The following is a 13108-nucleotide window of genomic DNA, read 5'->3' as shown; positions in this document are numbered from 1 at the left end:
ACTTTCAACACAGGTTTTATTCACGACCACACAAACGAGCGGGCACGGAGCATCTTGGTCCTTTCAGGTCCGCGTTTCCCGTGGTTCAAGTGCCCCATTTCCAGGGCTGACAGGACCGGCACCTTGGGAGGAGGGCACCAGCCAGAGTACCGGGAGAACTCCAGGGGCTCAGGAAGCAGCAACACCACCGGTGCCGGCCCCGTGCGGCGGCAGCGTCATGGGCGGCAGGAACATGGCCTTGAGCTTGCCCGACATGCTGGCGATCTCCGGGTCCTGCGACTCGTAGGACTTGATCAGCCGGGCGAACTTCAGGACGCCTGCAAGGAAAGGGGGTGGGCGAGACGCCCCGCTGCCCCGGAGCATCCCGCCCGCCGGGGGAACAACCCACCTTCGCCGTCACTGCTGAACCCGTAGGCCTTGATCACATCCTGCTGGATCTGCGTGGCCACGGGCAGGAGGAATTGCAGCATCTTGCCCATGTCATTGCAGGCGTTGTCCCGAGCTTCCTCCATGCGCTGCGCGTTCTCGGGCGCCCCGAACGCCTTGATCACCTCCGCCAGCACGGCTGCGGAACACGGACACTCAGCGCCCGCCAGCCTCCCGCATCCCGGTAGGAGGCACGCGGACTCAGGCGGCGGCCCTCCCGGTAGACGGAGCCTCCCGCCCTCACCCTTCGCCTGCTCCGCGCTCAGCGCCGGAGGCACCGGGGGTTGCCCAGACGCTGCCATTGCGGAGCAACGGAGCGACCGCAGGTCCCGGCCCTGAGGAGCGGGCAGCGAGCAGCGCCGCAGCCCGGCCCAGCCCGGCCCGGCCCCACGCGCCTGCGCGTCCCCGCCCTGCTCTGCCTCTGCACCGGTCTGTGGGAGCGGCTTCCCGCGAGCGCGGGAAACCTGCTGGACAAATTCTAAAAGAGCTGAAATCACTGCTGCCCTACTTACCCTTGCGAGGGGCCTATCCCGACCGACTCACCCCGACGTGGCGGCGAGGTCCGCTCTTCCCCCAGGCCGTCTACCCCGCGGGTCCCCGGCCCGGCGCCACTCTCCCTCCCCTCTCCGCGCCGATACCGGCGGCCTCCGCCGCGGCCGAACGGGCCCGGCCGTGCCGCACGGGCCGTATGCAAATTCCCCGCTTCTCATTGGTCCGCAGCGCGCACGCCCCGCCCCTCCCCGCTGCGGCAGGGCTCCCGCCCTGCGGCTGTCCCGGGCCTCTCCCGAGGCGGTGCCCAATTCCAGCCTCTCCCAGTCCCACCCGTATGAAAAAACCCGGGAGTGTTTCTACCCTTCCCGTCCCAGCCCCAGTGAAAAGAAATGAACACACCGGAGTCCCGTTTCTGGAAGGGTTTTTTGTCTTTTTTTTCCTTTTTTAAGAGCTTCATATATATATTTATATATATAAATTATTAGAATGCGTGTCAGGGCTCGGGAGTGCGTGGGGAACGTCGTTTGGGTGGTTGTTTTTTTTTTTTTTTTTCTTTTCCATAGCTGGGTTGTTGGTTGTTTTTTCCTTTAATGGTTAAGTAAATATATATATATATGGGGGACCAATCGAGAAATACAACTGTGAAATCAGAACACGCACGCGGGGGCAAGGGAGTCACAAGTTGCTACATAAAACTGCCACGTCTAATAGGATGTGCATGAGTTAAAGTACATCAATTAGGATGGGTGAGGGGAAAGGGGCAGCCACCATCTTACAGACAGTCCCAGGACGAAGTGTTACCTCGGCCACGCCAGCTCTCCCCACGGGGCTCAGAGGGTCACGGTGGTGATGGCAGTCTCCAAAACAAGTCTGCTGGTGCTTCGCACCTCATGGCCGTGCCCGTTCCCATCATGTGAGGAAAGCATAGCCACCGTCCTGCAAACAGTCCTGTGGTGCTTTGCACCCTGATGGCTGGTACCAGACCCTCCAGGGGCAGGAGAGGCCACTCAGGAAGGGGCCTGGAATGCTTTGTTTGCATCTGAAGGGACATTGGGGGAATGGGAAGCTGCTCTGGCTAATCTGAAAAAGTTCCATGTTGCTTTTCTGTATCGATAAGCAGTATCTTACACCTAAAGGGGGATGGGGTGTCAAGGAGGCATCTTGAAAAAAGGCTCTTCTGGGTTTGCAGTTATTTCTTGACTGCATCTCCTCCTTGCAGAAGCAGAAAAGGCAGGAGGATCCTGTACATGAAGTCCTGCAATGCTCCACACTTTTTATTTAATGCAACTGTTCCCCCAAAACAAAGGATGGAGCTGCTGCCACCCTGAATTCACGTCAGTATTTGTCTTTCTAAGCTCTGTGCAATGCTGATTCTCTCTTTCCATCAGAGCTCAGCTGAAATCATGTACCAATCGCCTCAGGTCCATTAGTGTTGTTTCAGTCCCTCCCCATTTTCTCTCCTCCACTTTTCCCAGGATGCCATCCCATACTTTTTGTCATCTCTTGTACTCTACTACATGGTGGGATCAGGATGTGTCACTTTGCAGCTTCCCCTCCCCCAGGATTTGGTTGATTGATTTCTCCTCTTGAGAGAAAGACATGATGATGTCACACTGACAGTAGAAGTCCATTTAAAGGGGTTTGTCACTTTCCTTCTTCAGGTGGCTAGGATGAAAAAGAGGAACAAGGCGATAGTCAAATGGAAAAAGGCAATTTACTACATTCCCCAGCCTTTGTTCGTCTAGACCCACACAACACGGGTGGCTTGGGAAGTTTTGTAGATCCTTCAAGTAGGAGATACTATTGAGAAGGTACAACGCTGCACTTCTCTCTGTCCCAGCGTGCCTCCCCATGCACTTGTGAATGCCTTGTCTTGGCAAAACCATCCAACCCTTATAAAACGTTTTGTATTTTCACAGGGGTATTGATTAGTCATAACTGCATTAAGATGTGTGAAACACATGTAAGTTACCTCCCCCCTCAGAGGGAGGGAGCTGAGACCTCATAAGGGATTAGCCATTGAATAGCCACGTGCCAAATATGACCTTCCGGGTAGCCAGCCCACAGCTGTGCCTCATGGCAAAGCATCCCAGCTCCCAGTGTGGGCTTGGGTTCAGTCACCCGCTCCAGGGGCAGTGCTTCCCTGCTCCTGCTGCCTGTGCCAGGGCTGGGCCTGGAGGTGTTCTTGTGAGGCGAGAGCAGCTCCACGCACCTGTAGTAGTCCTCCTGCGTGGGGAGCGGCACACCGTGCAGAGGGTGGTGGGCGTGGAGCCACTGCTGCTGCTCCAGAGCCAGGCGCTGCAGCTCAGCCGACTGCGCGTGCATGGCCTGCAGCTGGTGTGCCGCCGACATGGGCGCCGACAGGGAGCCCGGCAGGTCCCTGTAGGGTGCGGCTGCAGCCAAAGGTGACACAGAGGAGAGCCAGAGTTAATGCTCCGTCCGAGGCCCCACAGCTCAGTCAAGACCCTGCTGCACTCCCACTCCCATCCCTGCCCATATGCAGGACCTGCTCATCCTGACAGCGGGGTCCTGTCCTAGCGCTCTGTTTAACAGACCTCAGTTTGGTCCTGTGACGCTCCTCAGGACGCCCCTGCCCCTCAGAACCCTGCTGATGCTCTTTGGAGGAGAACATCAGTCCCTGTGAACTTCCTTACCAAAGAGCTGGTGGCGCAGCACTTCATTCTCATGGAGAGGGTGAGGCAGCAGAGGGTTGGGGATGGTTCCAGCTGGGTATGGTATCCGGGTGAGGTGTGATCCCGAGGCAAGGGGGTCGATTAGAGGGTGAACGGAGGCTGAGGCTGGGAAGAAAAGATGCCACAAGATAATTCTCCCAGGCTTTGTAGCAGGTAACACAGAGACAGACAAAAGACCTCACAAAACAGATATGGGGAGAGAGGGTCAGAGCGTGTTAGGGATGGGATGATTTCACAGCTAATTTCACAGTGTCACCTCCTTCTGGGTGTTAATCTTTTTGCCTGCATTTAACTTCATGTGAACCAGTCTCGTAAAACTCTGTCCCTGCACTCCTCAGGAAGAAATACTGCTCCTTACAAGTACAGTTCCTTGAAAGTTCAGTAGGGTTCTGCAAGGATCTGCTCTGCAATCAAGTCTGTACCCCATATCATGCCTATCTGTCACCCCGACAGCCATTCATGTGCACACTTGTACTGGCTGCTTTCTTTTCCAGGTCTTATACAGGACAGATTATCTTTCTAGTGGCTTGGACTCACAGCGAGAGTAAGGTGCCCAGCCACTGACTGTAGGGAAAATGGACATTCATTTGTACTTCATGCCATCTCTGAGCAGTTGCAGGTGCTCAGAGCCAGCATCTGTGACTGCTACCAGACCCCACTGACCGCTCACAGCACCTGAGCAGGCACAACACTGTTTTCCTACTACACTGTAGCACGGACTTTGCTTCCCTGACATTTTCATCCCCAAACCTTTTACTTTGCTTTCCTATAGGATGTGGAAATGGAAGGAATCACCTTCAGTTCTAAAAAAACAGCTGCCTCCACTTCCTTACAATTAGACCACCTCCCATCCCATCCCATCCCATCCCATCCCATCCCATCCCATCCCATCCCATCCCATCCCATCCCATCCATCTGCAGCCAGAGAACCAAAGCTGAGAACCAACATTTCATTAGCGCTAAGGACACTGCCAAAACTGTTCTGGCAGGGCTCCCACTCCCTCTGCAGACTCCAGTCTAAGGAATGCAGTTCACAGCAGCACCACCCAGGCAGTCAGTGGGACTCCAGCCCTTTTACTGTGGCCCCACAGATCCAGAACAAGAGGACACAGTGCCGACAGTTTTGCTAGCCACTGATCAGCTGTGTCAGTGCCTTTGGTGGGATGGGAGTGGGGGCAAGGAAGAATGACCATGATGTTGGGCTTTTCTGCCTGAAGATCTATGGCCTCAAAATTTAGTCTCGTCATCTTTTAGAGTCCCCCAGGGCCAAAGGGAGGGAATGCAAGGAAGGTGCAGTAGGACAGAAATCAGGGCTTTGTGTAGGGCACCATCACCATGCAGCCCTTACCTGCGTGTATGGCATCCTGCTGGTGGAGGTGAAGGTGGGAGTGGATGTGGGAATGCTGATGATGATGAGGTGTCACATTGAGCATCTGCAGCCGGGCCAGAGGGTCATTGCTGAGAGCAGCCACCCGCTCAGCGTGCTGACGTTCGGCCGCCAAGCGCTCGGCGTAGGACATGTCGGGACGAAGGGTCGGGCCAGCTGCCAGCGCCAGCCTCTCCCGCTCCAAGTGGCCCAGCCCTGGGTGGAAGGGAAAAGCGGGATGAAGGCCGGGGGCCGTCTGTAGACTCAGCCCGCCGTGGCGTGGGAACGGATCCATGGCAGCAGCTGGCACGGCATGGAGCTGCTCCAACTCGGCTGGTTTGACTTCAAAGCCAGGCTTGAGACGCTCACGCAGGTCCCGGTCCCTCAGGTCTCGTTCGCGGGCCTCCCGCTCCCGCAGCTCCCGCTCCCGTGTGGCCGGATCACTGCTGTAGATGGCTGGCACATTGTAGCCCAGCAGGCCGGGGTCGACGGCGCCCAGGGGCACGTAGAAAGGGTGGTTGCGGTTGCTGGGGGACATGACGTGGGGCCGGGCGTACTCGCTAAGGGTGCGCAGAGCCGGGGTGTCAGGGCCCAGGTATGGGGGAACAGTCGCTACAGCACTGCCCTGCTCGAAGGAGGGGCGGTGGGGAACCGGCCCGAGGGACGAGCACTCAACCGGACGGCCCTCCTGGGCCATCTTCTGCAAAAGAGCAGAGAGACTGGCTTCAGGGTCCCAGCGTGGAGTGGCCGAGGGGGCCATTGAGCATCCGCCCCGGCTGCGCTGTGGCAGTGCGACCCCCAGACCTACCACACTCCTCTCCAGCTCCCGTTCCTTCTCCCGCTCCCGCTCCTTCTCCCGCTCCCGTTCCCGTTCCCGCTCCTTCTCTTCACGGGCCTTCTGCTCAGCCTCTCTACGCACTTTCTCCACCAAGTCTGCTCTTTTCTTGGCCAGCTTGGAGCCATCAAGGGGCACAAAGTACAGGTCTGTGCGGGAGCAGGAGTTGAAGCCACGGTCCAGGTGTTTGTTGAATCTGGGGATGAGAGGTGAAGCCTATCAGTGCTGACAGGACTGGCGAGCAGGGATGGGGACAGGGACAGGTACTGTCCTGTACAGGATACAGGTACATTCACTGTGTGAATGTGAACAGCATCACAAAAAACAAAAGGGCATAGCTGCACCTCAGGCTTGGGGTGATTTCCTCTTCCCTGGCCCACACATCCCTCCCCATCCTTTGGAGAAACCAGTCTCCCCTCACCTGGCGGACTGACTGGCATGGCTTGGCACATCCACCACCTTGGGAGGTGGCGAGGGGCTGCGAGCAGGTGGTACGGGGCTCTCCGGGGGCTCGTACTCCTCTGACGGCTCCTGCTTGATCTGAGCAGCGCTGAGGGGGAGTGGGGGTGGCGGCGGGGCCGGGGCAGCCATGCTCCCTGGCAAGGATGGTGGTGCAGAGGGGGCGGGCGAGGGGGCTTTGTAGCCCCCCGCCACAGGGGAAGAGGCCACCCGGTAGCCAGGAGGGGTGGCCGCACGGAAAGGGGCAGCCGAGGAAGTGGGGGGCGAGCCCGGCTTGTAGGGGGCTGGGGGCTGGAAGGTGGGGACAGGGGAGGCTGCCCGCTTCCCGTATGGGGCCACAGCTGACGGGGGTACTGGGGGCGAGACTGTCTTGTAGGGGGCTGCAGAGGGGGAGGCCATGGTGGCAATGACGGTGGAGAGGGTGGTGGCAGCAGAGGTGACTGGAGGGCCAGCCCCATGAGCAGGGGAGGGGGGTGGTGGCGGGGGGAAGGTGTAGGTGGCAGGACTCTGCCCTGGTGGGTGCGTGCACATGCTGGGGTAGCTTCCCTGGGAAGAGGCAGCAGAGGAGGATGAGGAAGAGGACGAGGACGAGGAGGAGGAAGAGGAGGAGGAGGAGGAGGAAGAGGGGGCAGCGGCCGCAGTGGCAGAGGGAGCCTGGCTGTAGGCGGCCTGGCTGTGTGGAGCGTAGAGGCGTAGCCCGTAGGTGGGGTGGGAAGGGTGATGGCTGTTGGACTCCAGGCCGTGGGGGTAGCCCCCGGGGGGCTGGGGAGGTGCTGTGGCCGCTGGAGAGATGCCCCCGCTGCTCCCGTGACCGTGGTGGTGCTGCTGGGGAGGTTGCTGGTGATGGGGGGACTGGCCAGGGAAAGGGGCAGCGGGGTGGGAGCCAGCATTGCCCAGGGGGCGGCTGTAAGGGGGTGGCCCCTGGCTCCAGACGGGCTGTGAGGGCAAGGAGGGCTGGGTGTACTTGGGGGGCTGGCTGGAGACAGAGAGGCCGCTGGGCGGGGGGAAGGAGTGTCCGTAGGAAGCACTGTAGCTGGGCAGGGGCTGGCCTGGGGAGGGCTGGGGGTACTGGGCAGAGGAACTGGAGGGTGGCAGCGGTGGTGGGGCGTAGGGGTAGCGGGAGGGGGCCAGGGCCGTTGCCTTGTCCTGCCCCATGCTGTGGGGCGAGGGCAGGTGGCCACTCAGGGCCTGCCCCACCATCCCTGGGGAGCTGGAGGCAGCCACTGTGTTGTTGAGGGGGCGCAGGGCTGGCGGAGGAGGCAGGTTGGAGGAGACGTGGGGGAAGGAAGGGGCCGAGGCCGGCGGGGCAGCTGGAGGGTTGGCTGGGGGCGTCTTCTGAGGAGGGAGCCCTCCTCCTGCCGACGCCAGTGAGATTGGGGTGGTAGGTGGTGGATTGTGCTTGGCGCTGAGGGTCTGCTCACGAACCCCTGGTGCTGGGAGCCCCCCCACTCCACTGGCAATTTTGGCCCCAACCTGGACCACATTGGCTGTAGGATAAAGGGGAGCATGGGAGGAAGAGGAAGAGGAGGAAGAGGACGAGGAGGAGGAAGGGGGAGCAGAAGGGGCAGCAACAGCAGAGGAGGAGGAAGAGGAGGAGGAAGAGGAGGAGGAAGAGGAGGCAGATGTCTGTGGGGTTTGAGCCTGGAAAATGCGTGAGGCCTGGCCCTCCAGCTGGGAATGGTAACTTCCTGTGGGGGGCCCCTGGGGGTGCACCTCGCCTGGGAGCCCAAAGCTGGGCTCTGGTGGACGGGCCAGGCTGTCGGGAGGGGGAGCTACCGGTGGGCTCTCGGGGAAGAGTGGGGGGTGGTGGTAGGAGTGAGACGGCCCCTGGGACAGCACAGAAGAGGAGTCGGAGTCGTTCTCCACACTCCCAGGGCTGTAGACACTTGGCGAGGTGCTCCTGTTATCCTGGTCAATGTCCCTTGGGTCACTGCTCATCTCATCGTTGAAGCTGTGGCCATCAAGGCTGTCAACATCAGATGGGGATGGAGGACAGGGCAACTCCTGAAGTTGGAAGAAGGAGGAAAGGGACATTATGAGGCCTCCCAGACCACATGTGACACACTTGGAGTGCTCAGAGAACTTGTTTTCTGACCTTTCTCTGCGAACCCCACCACCAGAAAACCTCACAGAGGAAAGGAGACTTTGTCTGGCAAGGTATACACAACATCAGACCTCCTGCCTCCTTTCTGGTGCTCTCAGGTCCTCCATGAGCATTGCATGTTCAGGAGGGAGGTGACAATGGCTACCTTGTGTAAAGAGGCAGTGAGGGAGGAACAGGGAACTGTTACACACAAGGCTGAGAGGCAACAGATACAACACAGGTGATGGATAGGCTGTTGGCCAGGACATGGCATCACTGGTGGTGTGAAGCAGCACACACTACAGTGGTCCCAGCACAGGCCCCAGACCCAGAATTGCCCTTCTTGCCCCTGCAGAGATCTCCCTGGTCAAGGAGACCAGATCCCCCCCAGACCCCTCTCACTGTTCCTTCCACTCCTTACTTCCAGGCATCCCCCCCTGTGCTTCCCAATCCCAGCTCCTCCCCACTACCTGCTGCCTCAGACAGTGCATTGGTGATTAAGCAGTTGTCATGGGTAACTAACAAGCACCACTCTAAGCAAGAGAGGCTAAGCTGAAAAAATATCACTGTTGAGCTAAACAGATTGTCTGTGTGGAGAAATTGCAGAAGTGTAACCAAGGTGGTTGAATGGTGCAGCCAGTTCCCTAAACAGGCTAACAGGGAAGGGAGAACACAAGAGCTGGAGCCTTCCAACCACCCAACCATCAATCCAGCCTGCTGCTGTCATTATTTTGGAAAAGCCCTGCCACGACTCTGCGTGTGCATGAGCACGTTTTATATGACTGTCACATGGAACCCATCATGACTTAAGCATCTCCATTTCACACTTTGCTGGGCATCAGAAGGGACTGACTCCAACCCAACCTGCAGCTGCACACAGAGCAGGCTTAGGCTCTTGCCACTAAGCCAGAAAAGGCAGGGCATGTCCCCAGCTCTGACAGCACAGCAAATGAGACAGAGAGCCTCCATCTGCTCAGTCATCACTCCTGGTGGCATTTTTGTAGCCAGGTAGATGCCATTTAGGTTGGAAGAGCTGCAGAGCAAAACACAAGGTGTCAGGGCTCCCAAGCAGCAGGAACCTCAAGCTGGCCAGGCATGAGCAGCACAGAAAGGGAACTGGAGACTCCTTTGCTGTGGACTGGGCACATGCCAGCAACCACGCAAGGGAGAGTTCACCTCAGTTTTGGTTTTTTTGGGAGCATTGGTGTCCTCCCCTTCACTCTCTGAGATCTCTTCTGTTCGGCCCTGCTTGCTGCTCTTGGGGGTGCAGGATTCCTCCAACCGGCCTTTCTGCAAGGAGACAGGGAGAACAGAGAGGTGGAGGGTCATGGGGATATCTTCCAACCCAACAGGTCTTCACAGACTGCAGCAGGTGAGACACAGCCACCATGACACGTGTGCTGATGACACTAGCAGAGCAACATGGACCCAGGATATGGCAAAAATTAGCACAACAAGGGCCTGGTGAGACTGGACACCAGATCTTAGGAAAGTGCAAGACAGTGAGGATGAGAGCAAAGAGGGATTCTGCCCATTTCAAGAAGCTAAGCCAGCAAGGGCTCCTTAGTGGATCTCTCCTGGCTTGTGTCCCTGGATCCTCAAATGGATCCCACCCAGTCTGGGCAGTCCTTGGCCACCCCACACTTGTGTTCTAGCTGGTATTACCTTTGTTGCTTGTCTGGATTTCTCAGCCTTGCCATCACTGCTGGATGTGCTGATGCCACCAGGGGAAGCTCGACCCCGTGACCTGAGCTCCTCTCGGGGCCCCGGAGTCTCTTTCTTCCGTCCACTCCGCATTGACATCTAAGAGAGGCATCACTGTGTCAGTCCTGCTGTTCATCTCCCACCACTCCTGCTCTGTGCTCAGCCTCCCAAAGCCCCTGAACCCCTTGCCAAAGCCCCTGAACACTGTGCCAAACTCATGACCACTAGCTTTGCAGGGAGCCTCAGTTCCAACCCACACCTCCAGTTTGGCTCCTGTGTCCCACCCCCTTCTCCCACCACACGTACTGAGTCCTTGTTCTGTCGCGTCTTCATTCTTTTGGGTGTGGGACCCCCATTCTCCTTGGCCCGGTTTGATGAAAACATAAATTTTTATGACTCTGCAACCCCCTTCGGTTGTTTCCGAGGAGATGGAGATGGGCAGTTCTGGAAGGGAAGGGCTGGCTACACCAGCCACGCAGTAAGATCCCACCGATTCCTGAAAGGCACACAAGCAGGTGAGGGGGGAGAAAGACTGAGCGGACTATAGAACATACTTCTATGGATTGCTAAAGAAATATGACAAAATTATTATTGTTTCCTTATTTAGAGACTCAAGGATTTTTACCAAGAATGCAATAAACTCTTCCATCAGTGTGGGAAAAGATTTGCCCATTGCCATATCTCATTTTCCATTTCTAGGAGCGATATGTGCACAATGCGAGGTATTAATTTTCAATGGCTTCAAACTGAAAGAGGTAAGATTTCAATTAGGTATTAGGAAGAAAACTCTTTGCTCTGAGGGTGATGAGGCAGTGGAGCAGGCTGCCCAGAGAAGCCATGGATACCCCAACCCCAGCAGTGTTCAAGGCCAGGCTGGATGGGGTTTTGAGTAACCTGGAAGATGTTCCTGTCCACAGCAGGGGTGTTTGGAGTAGATCATCTTTAAGGCTCCTTCTAATCCAAGCCATTCTGTGATTATCTAATTCTATGATTCAGGACCCAATAATGCTGCTTTGGAGGATGCAAGAAGGCATGATTATCATGATGTTACCTGTCTTCTGGAATGACATTAGTATTTTCCTTACCCTGGGAAAAAAAATAACAGGAAAGTGCTTCAAAATGTTCCCAATTACAGTTTTTCTGACTTTGTTAGTTTGTCTTCACCTTTGTTGTCAGTGCAGAAAGTTACGCCACCCTTACCTGGCCACGTGCCGTCATTTGCTAGCCCTGTGTCATTTGTCATTCAGCAAAGTGGTCTTTGCTGAAGGGCACTGTACACTCTCCAGAGCACATCTACATGCACTAATGCATCACCATGTTATGCAGAAAAATGTGACAAGTCTTGCTTGGGCTGTTCCATGTGACAAGTCTTGCTTGGGCTGTTCCATGGCCAAGCTACACAAATAGGTGCAAGAAAACACATGTAGCTTTGCTTTTGCACGACACAATCATCAGCTCTGTTTAGCCTGGAGTGCCTGCCAGGGTCTCCTCCACCTCCTCCTCAACACACTGCATGTTTCTCAGTGTACCAGACCGAGTCATACCCAGAGAGTATGACACAGAGTACATCCTTACACTTTGCAGCAGCGGGAAGATTTCTGAGATCCCTCTGGAACAATTTACAGCTTTGTACCATGTCCAAAAGCATTTTACCATAGGTATTTAACACCCTGTTGTATCACACAGTTTCTACTCTAGAGCATGGAAGCACCATTTTTGTGTTAGCATAGGAACCGGAGGAAATTATTCAGCTCCTGAAGTAAGCTTGCTTGAATCCAGCCAGCTAAAGACCTTTAGCACTGCTCTGCACTGCACACACATAACCAGAAAGACTTTATCCTTCCCAAGCCGGTCATTTGAGTTGCTGTACTCAGCCTCTGGAACAGACAATCTGAAAGACAAGGGAATGTGTCCCGTGGAAGAGGCACCAGGAGAAAAAAGCCACAACTACTGGGTTTTATTCTCTCATCTGGAAGCACAGAGAAATTCTGTGAATAAGAAGCCTATGGATTTGGGGTTCCTGAAGACCATCCCACACGTGGAAGGATCAGCTTCCAGACAAGCAGAGCAGGAGCAGTCTGGATGACTCCCATTTCTCAGAGAAGTGAGCTGAAAACAGAGATCAGAGGAAAAGCACCTGACAGGAGAACTCTTCCAACTTCCTGTACAGCCCTGTTGCTGGACTATGTGGCCCCAGGGTCACTGCTTTCCACTGCCTTCATCTCCCTTACCATGAAATGGGAGTAATGACACTGGCCTGTCTCTCCTGGGGCTCCACATCTTCCCTGACCAATGCTTAGAGAAACCCATCCGGAAGGTACTTAGGAAAATCAGGGGATTGTTTGTTTAAATTCCATTAATATTTTATTTGACCCTCATCACGAAAGCCCCAGGGGGACTCATCCAGCATTAATTCCCACACACATCAATTAATTAACTGAAACCTCTTCTTTAATAGGAAAATAGCTGATGATGTTTTATAGCTGACCTAATGGAGGCAGAGCAGAGCCCACTCCCAATTCCCACCCGCTGACTTCTTTTACAGCTTCTTATTTCTGTCACGCTTTGGCCTTCGGTTGCTAATTCAGCCAGTTACACTGATGCTATTCTAGATTAGCATCCAGAATCAACACTTCTTACGTGAAACAGAAGATTGTAACAGGTAAAGGGATCCTAGTTTAACTCAACTTTGACTCACGTCATGGCGGCAACCTGCAAATATTGGCTCAGCTCTAAAGGCGCAGCAGTAGCAACAGCATGCTACCAATATCACTGCTCCCTGCATTCCACAGAGACACCACCCACGCCTCCCACACCAAAGAAGCCACAGTGATAATGCAGCACACAGGTCTCACTCCAGCTTTCCAGCAACCCTGGGATGACAATTACCATCTTCTTCCCAGAGAAGTCAGTCAGGGAAATAACATGCAGCCAACCACAAACTGAAACTTCCCTTTTTGAAAGAGATACCCACTCTGTACTTATTCCAACCACCAAATATGCAGTAACAAAAAAAGCCAGAAACAAATAGTAATATTTCAAGAGACATA

General features: G+C 55.6%; 2 protein-coding genes and 1 non-coding gene across 6 annotated transcripts; all 3 read right to left on the bottom strand.

The window, feature by feature from the left end:
* Window positions 1-44: 44 nt before the first annotated feature.
* C2H12orf57 (chromosome 2 C12orf57 homolog) lies at window positions 45-1821 on the bottom strand. Of its 4 annotated transcripts, none has more exons than XM_062513582.1 (3): window positions 939-1821; window positions 389-565; window positions 45-317 (listed from the first exon to the last, which is right to left on the bottom strand). In XM_062513582.1, exons 2-3 carry the CDS (start codon window positions 510-512, stop codon window positions 169-171), a joined length of 273 nt encoding a protein of 90 aa, XP_062369566.1. In that variant the 5' UTR covers window positions 513-565; window positions 939-1821; the 3' UTR covers window positions 45-168. The 4 variants fall into 4 exon arrangements, with proteins under 4 accessions (XP_062369566.1, XP_062369549.1, XP_062369558.1 ...); XM_062513565.1 differs by lacking the exon at window positions 939-1821 and adding an exon at window positions 671-803; XM_062513574.1 differs by lacking the exon at window positions 939-1821 and adding an exon at window positions 671-803 and having other exon boundaries at window positions 476-565.
* On the bottom strand, window positions 865-925 carry LOC134041484 (U7 small nuclear RNA). The gene has a single exon (XR_009933026.1). It is a non-coding gene; the product is annotated as a U7 small nuclear RNA (small nuclear RNA).
* A 728-nt stretch (window positions 1822-2549) lies between the features above and the next one.
* On the bottom strand, window positions 2550-10496 carry ATN1 (atrophin 1). Its single transcript, XM_062513546.1, has 9 exons — window positions 10365-10496; window positions 10020-10157; window positions 9531-9644; window positions 6234-8275; window positions 5786-6008; window positions 4960-5677; window positions 3573-3716; window positions 3131-3311; window positions 2550-2583 (listed from the first exon to the last, which is right to left on the bottom strand). The coding sequence occupies exons 1-9, from the start codon at window positions 10440-10442 to the stop codon at window positions 2550-2552; spliced, it is 3672 nt and encodes a 1223-aa protein (XP_062369530.1). The 5' UTR covers window positions 10443-10496.
* Between the last annotated feature and the right edge of the window lie 2612 nt (window positions 10497-13108).

This window comes from Cinclus cinclus, chromosome 2, assembly GCF_963662255.1.
Source record: "Cinclus cinclus chromosome 2, bCinCin1.1, whole genome shotgun sequence".
Classification (NCBI taxonomy): domain Eukaryota; kingdom Metazoa; phylum Chordata; class Aves; order Passeriformes; family Cinclidae; genus Cinclus; species Cinclus cinclus.
This window is presented reverse-complemented; position numbering and strand designations above follow the sequence as displayed.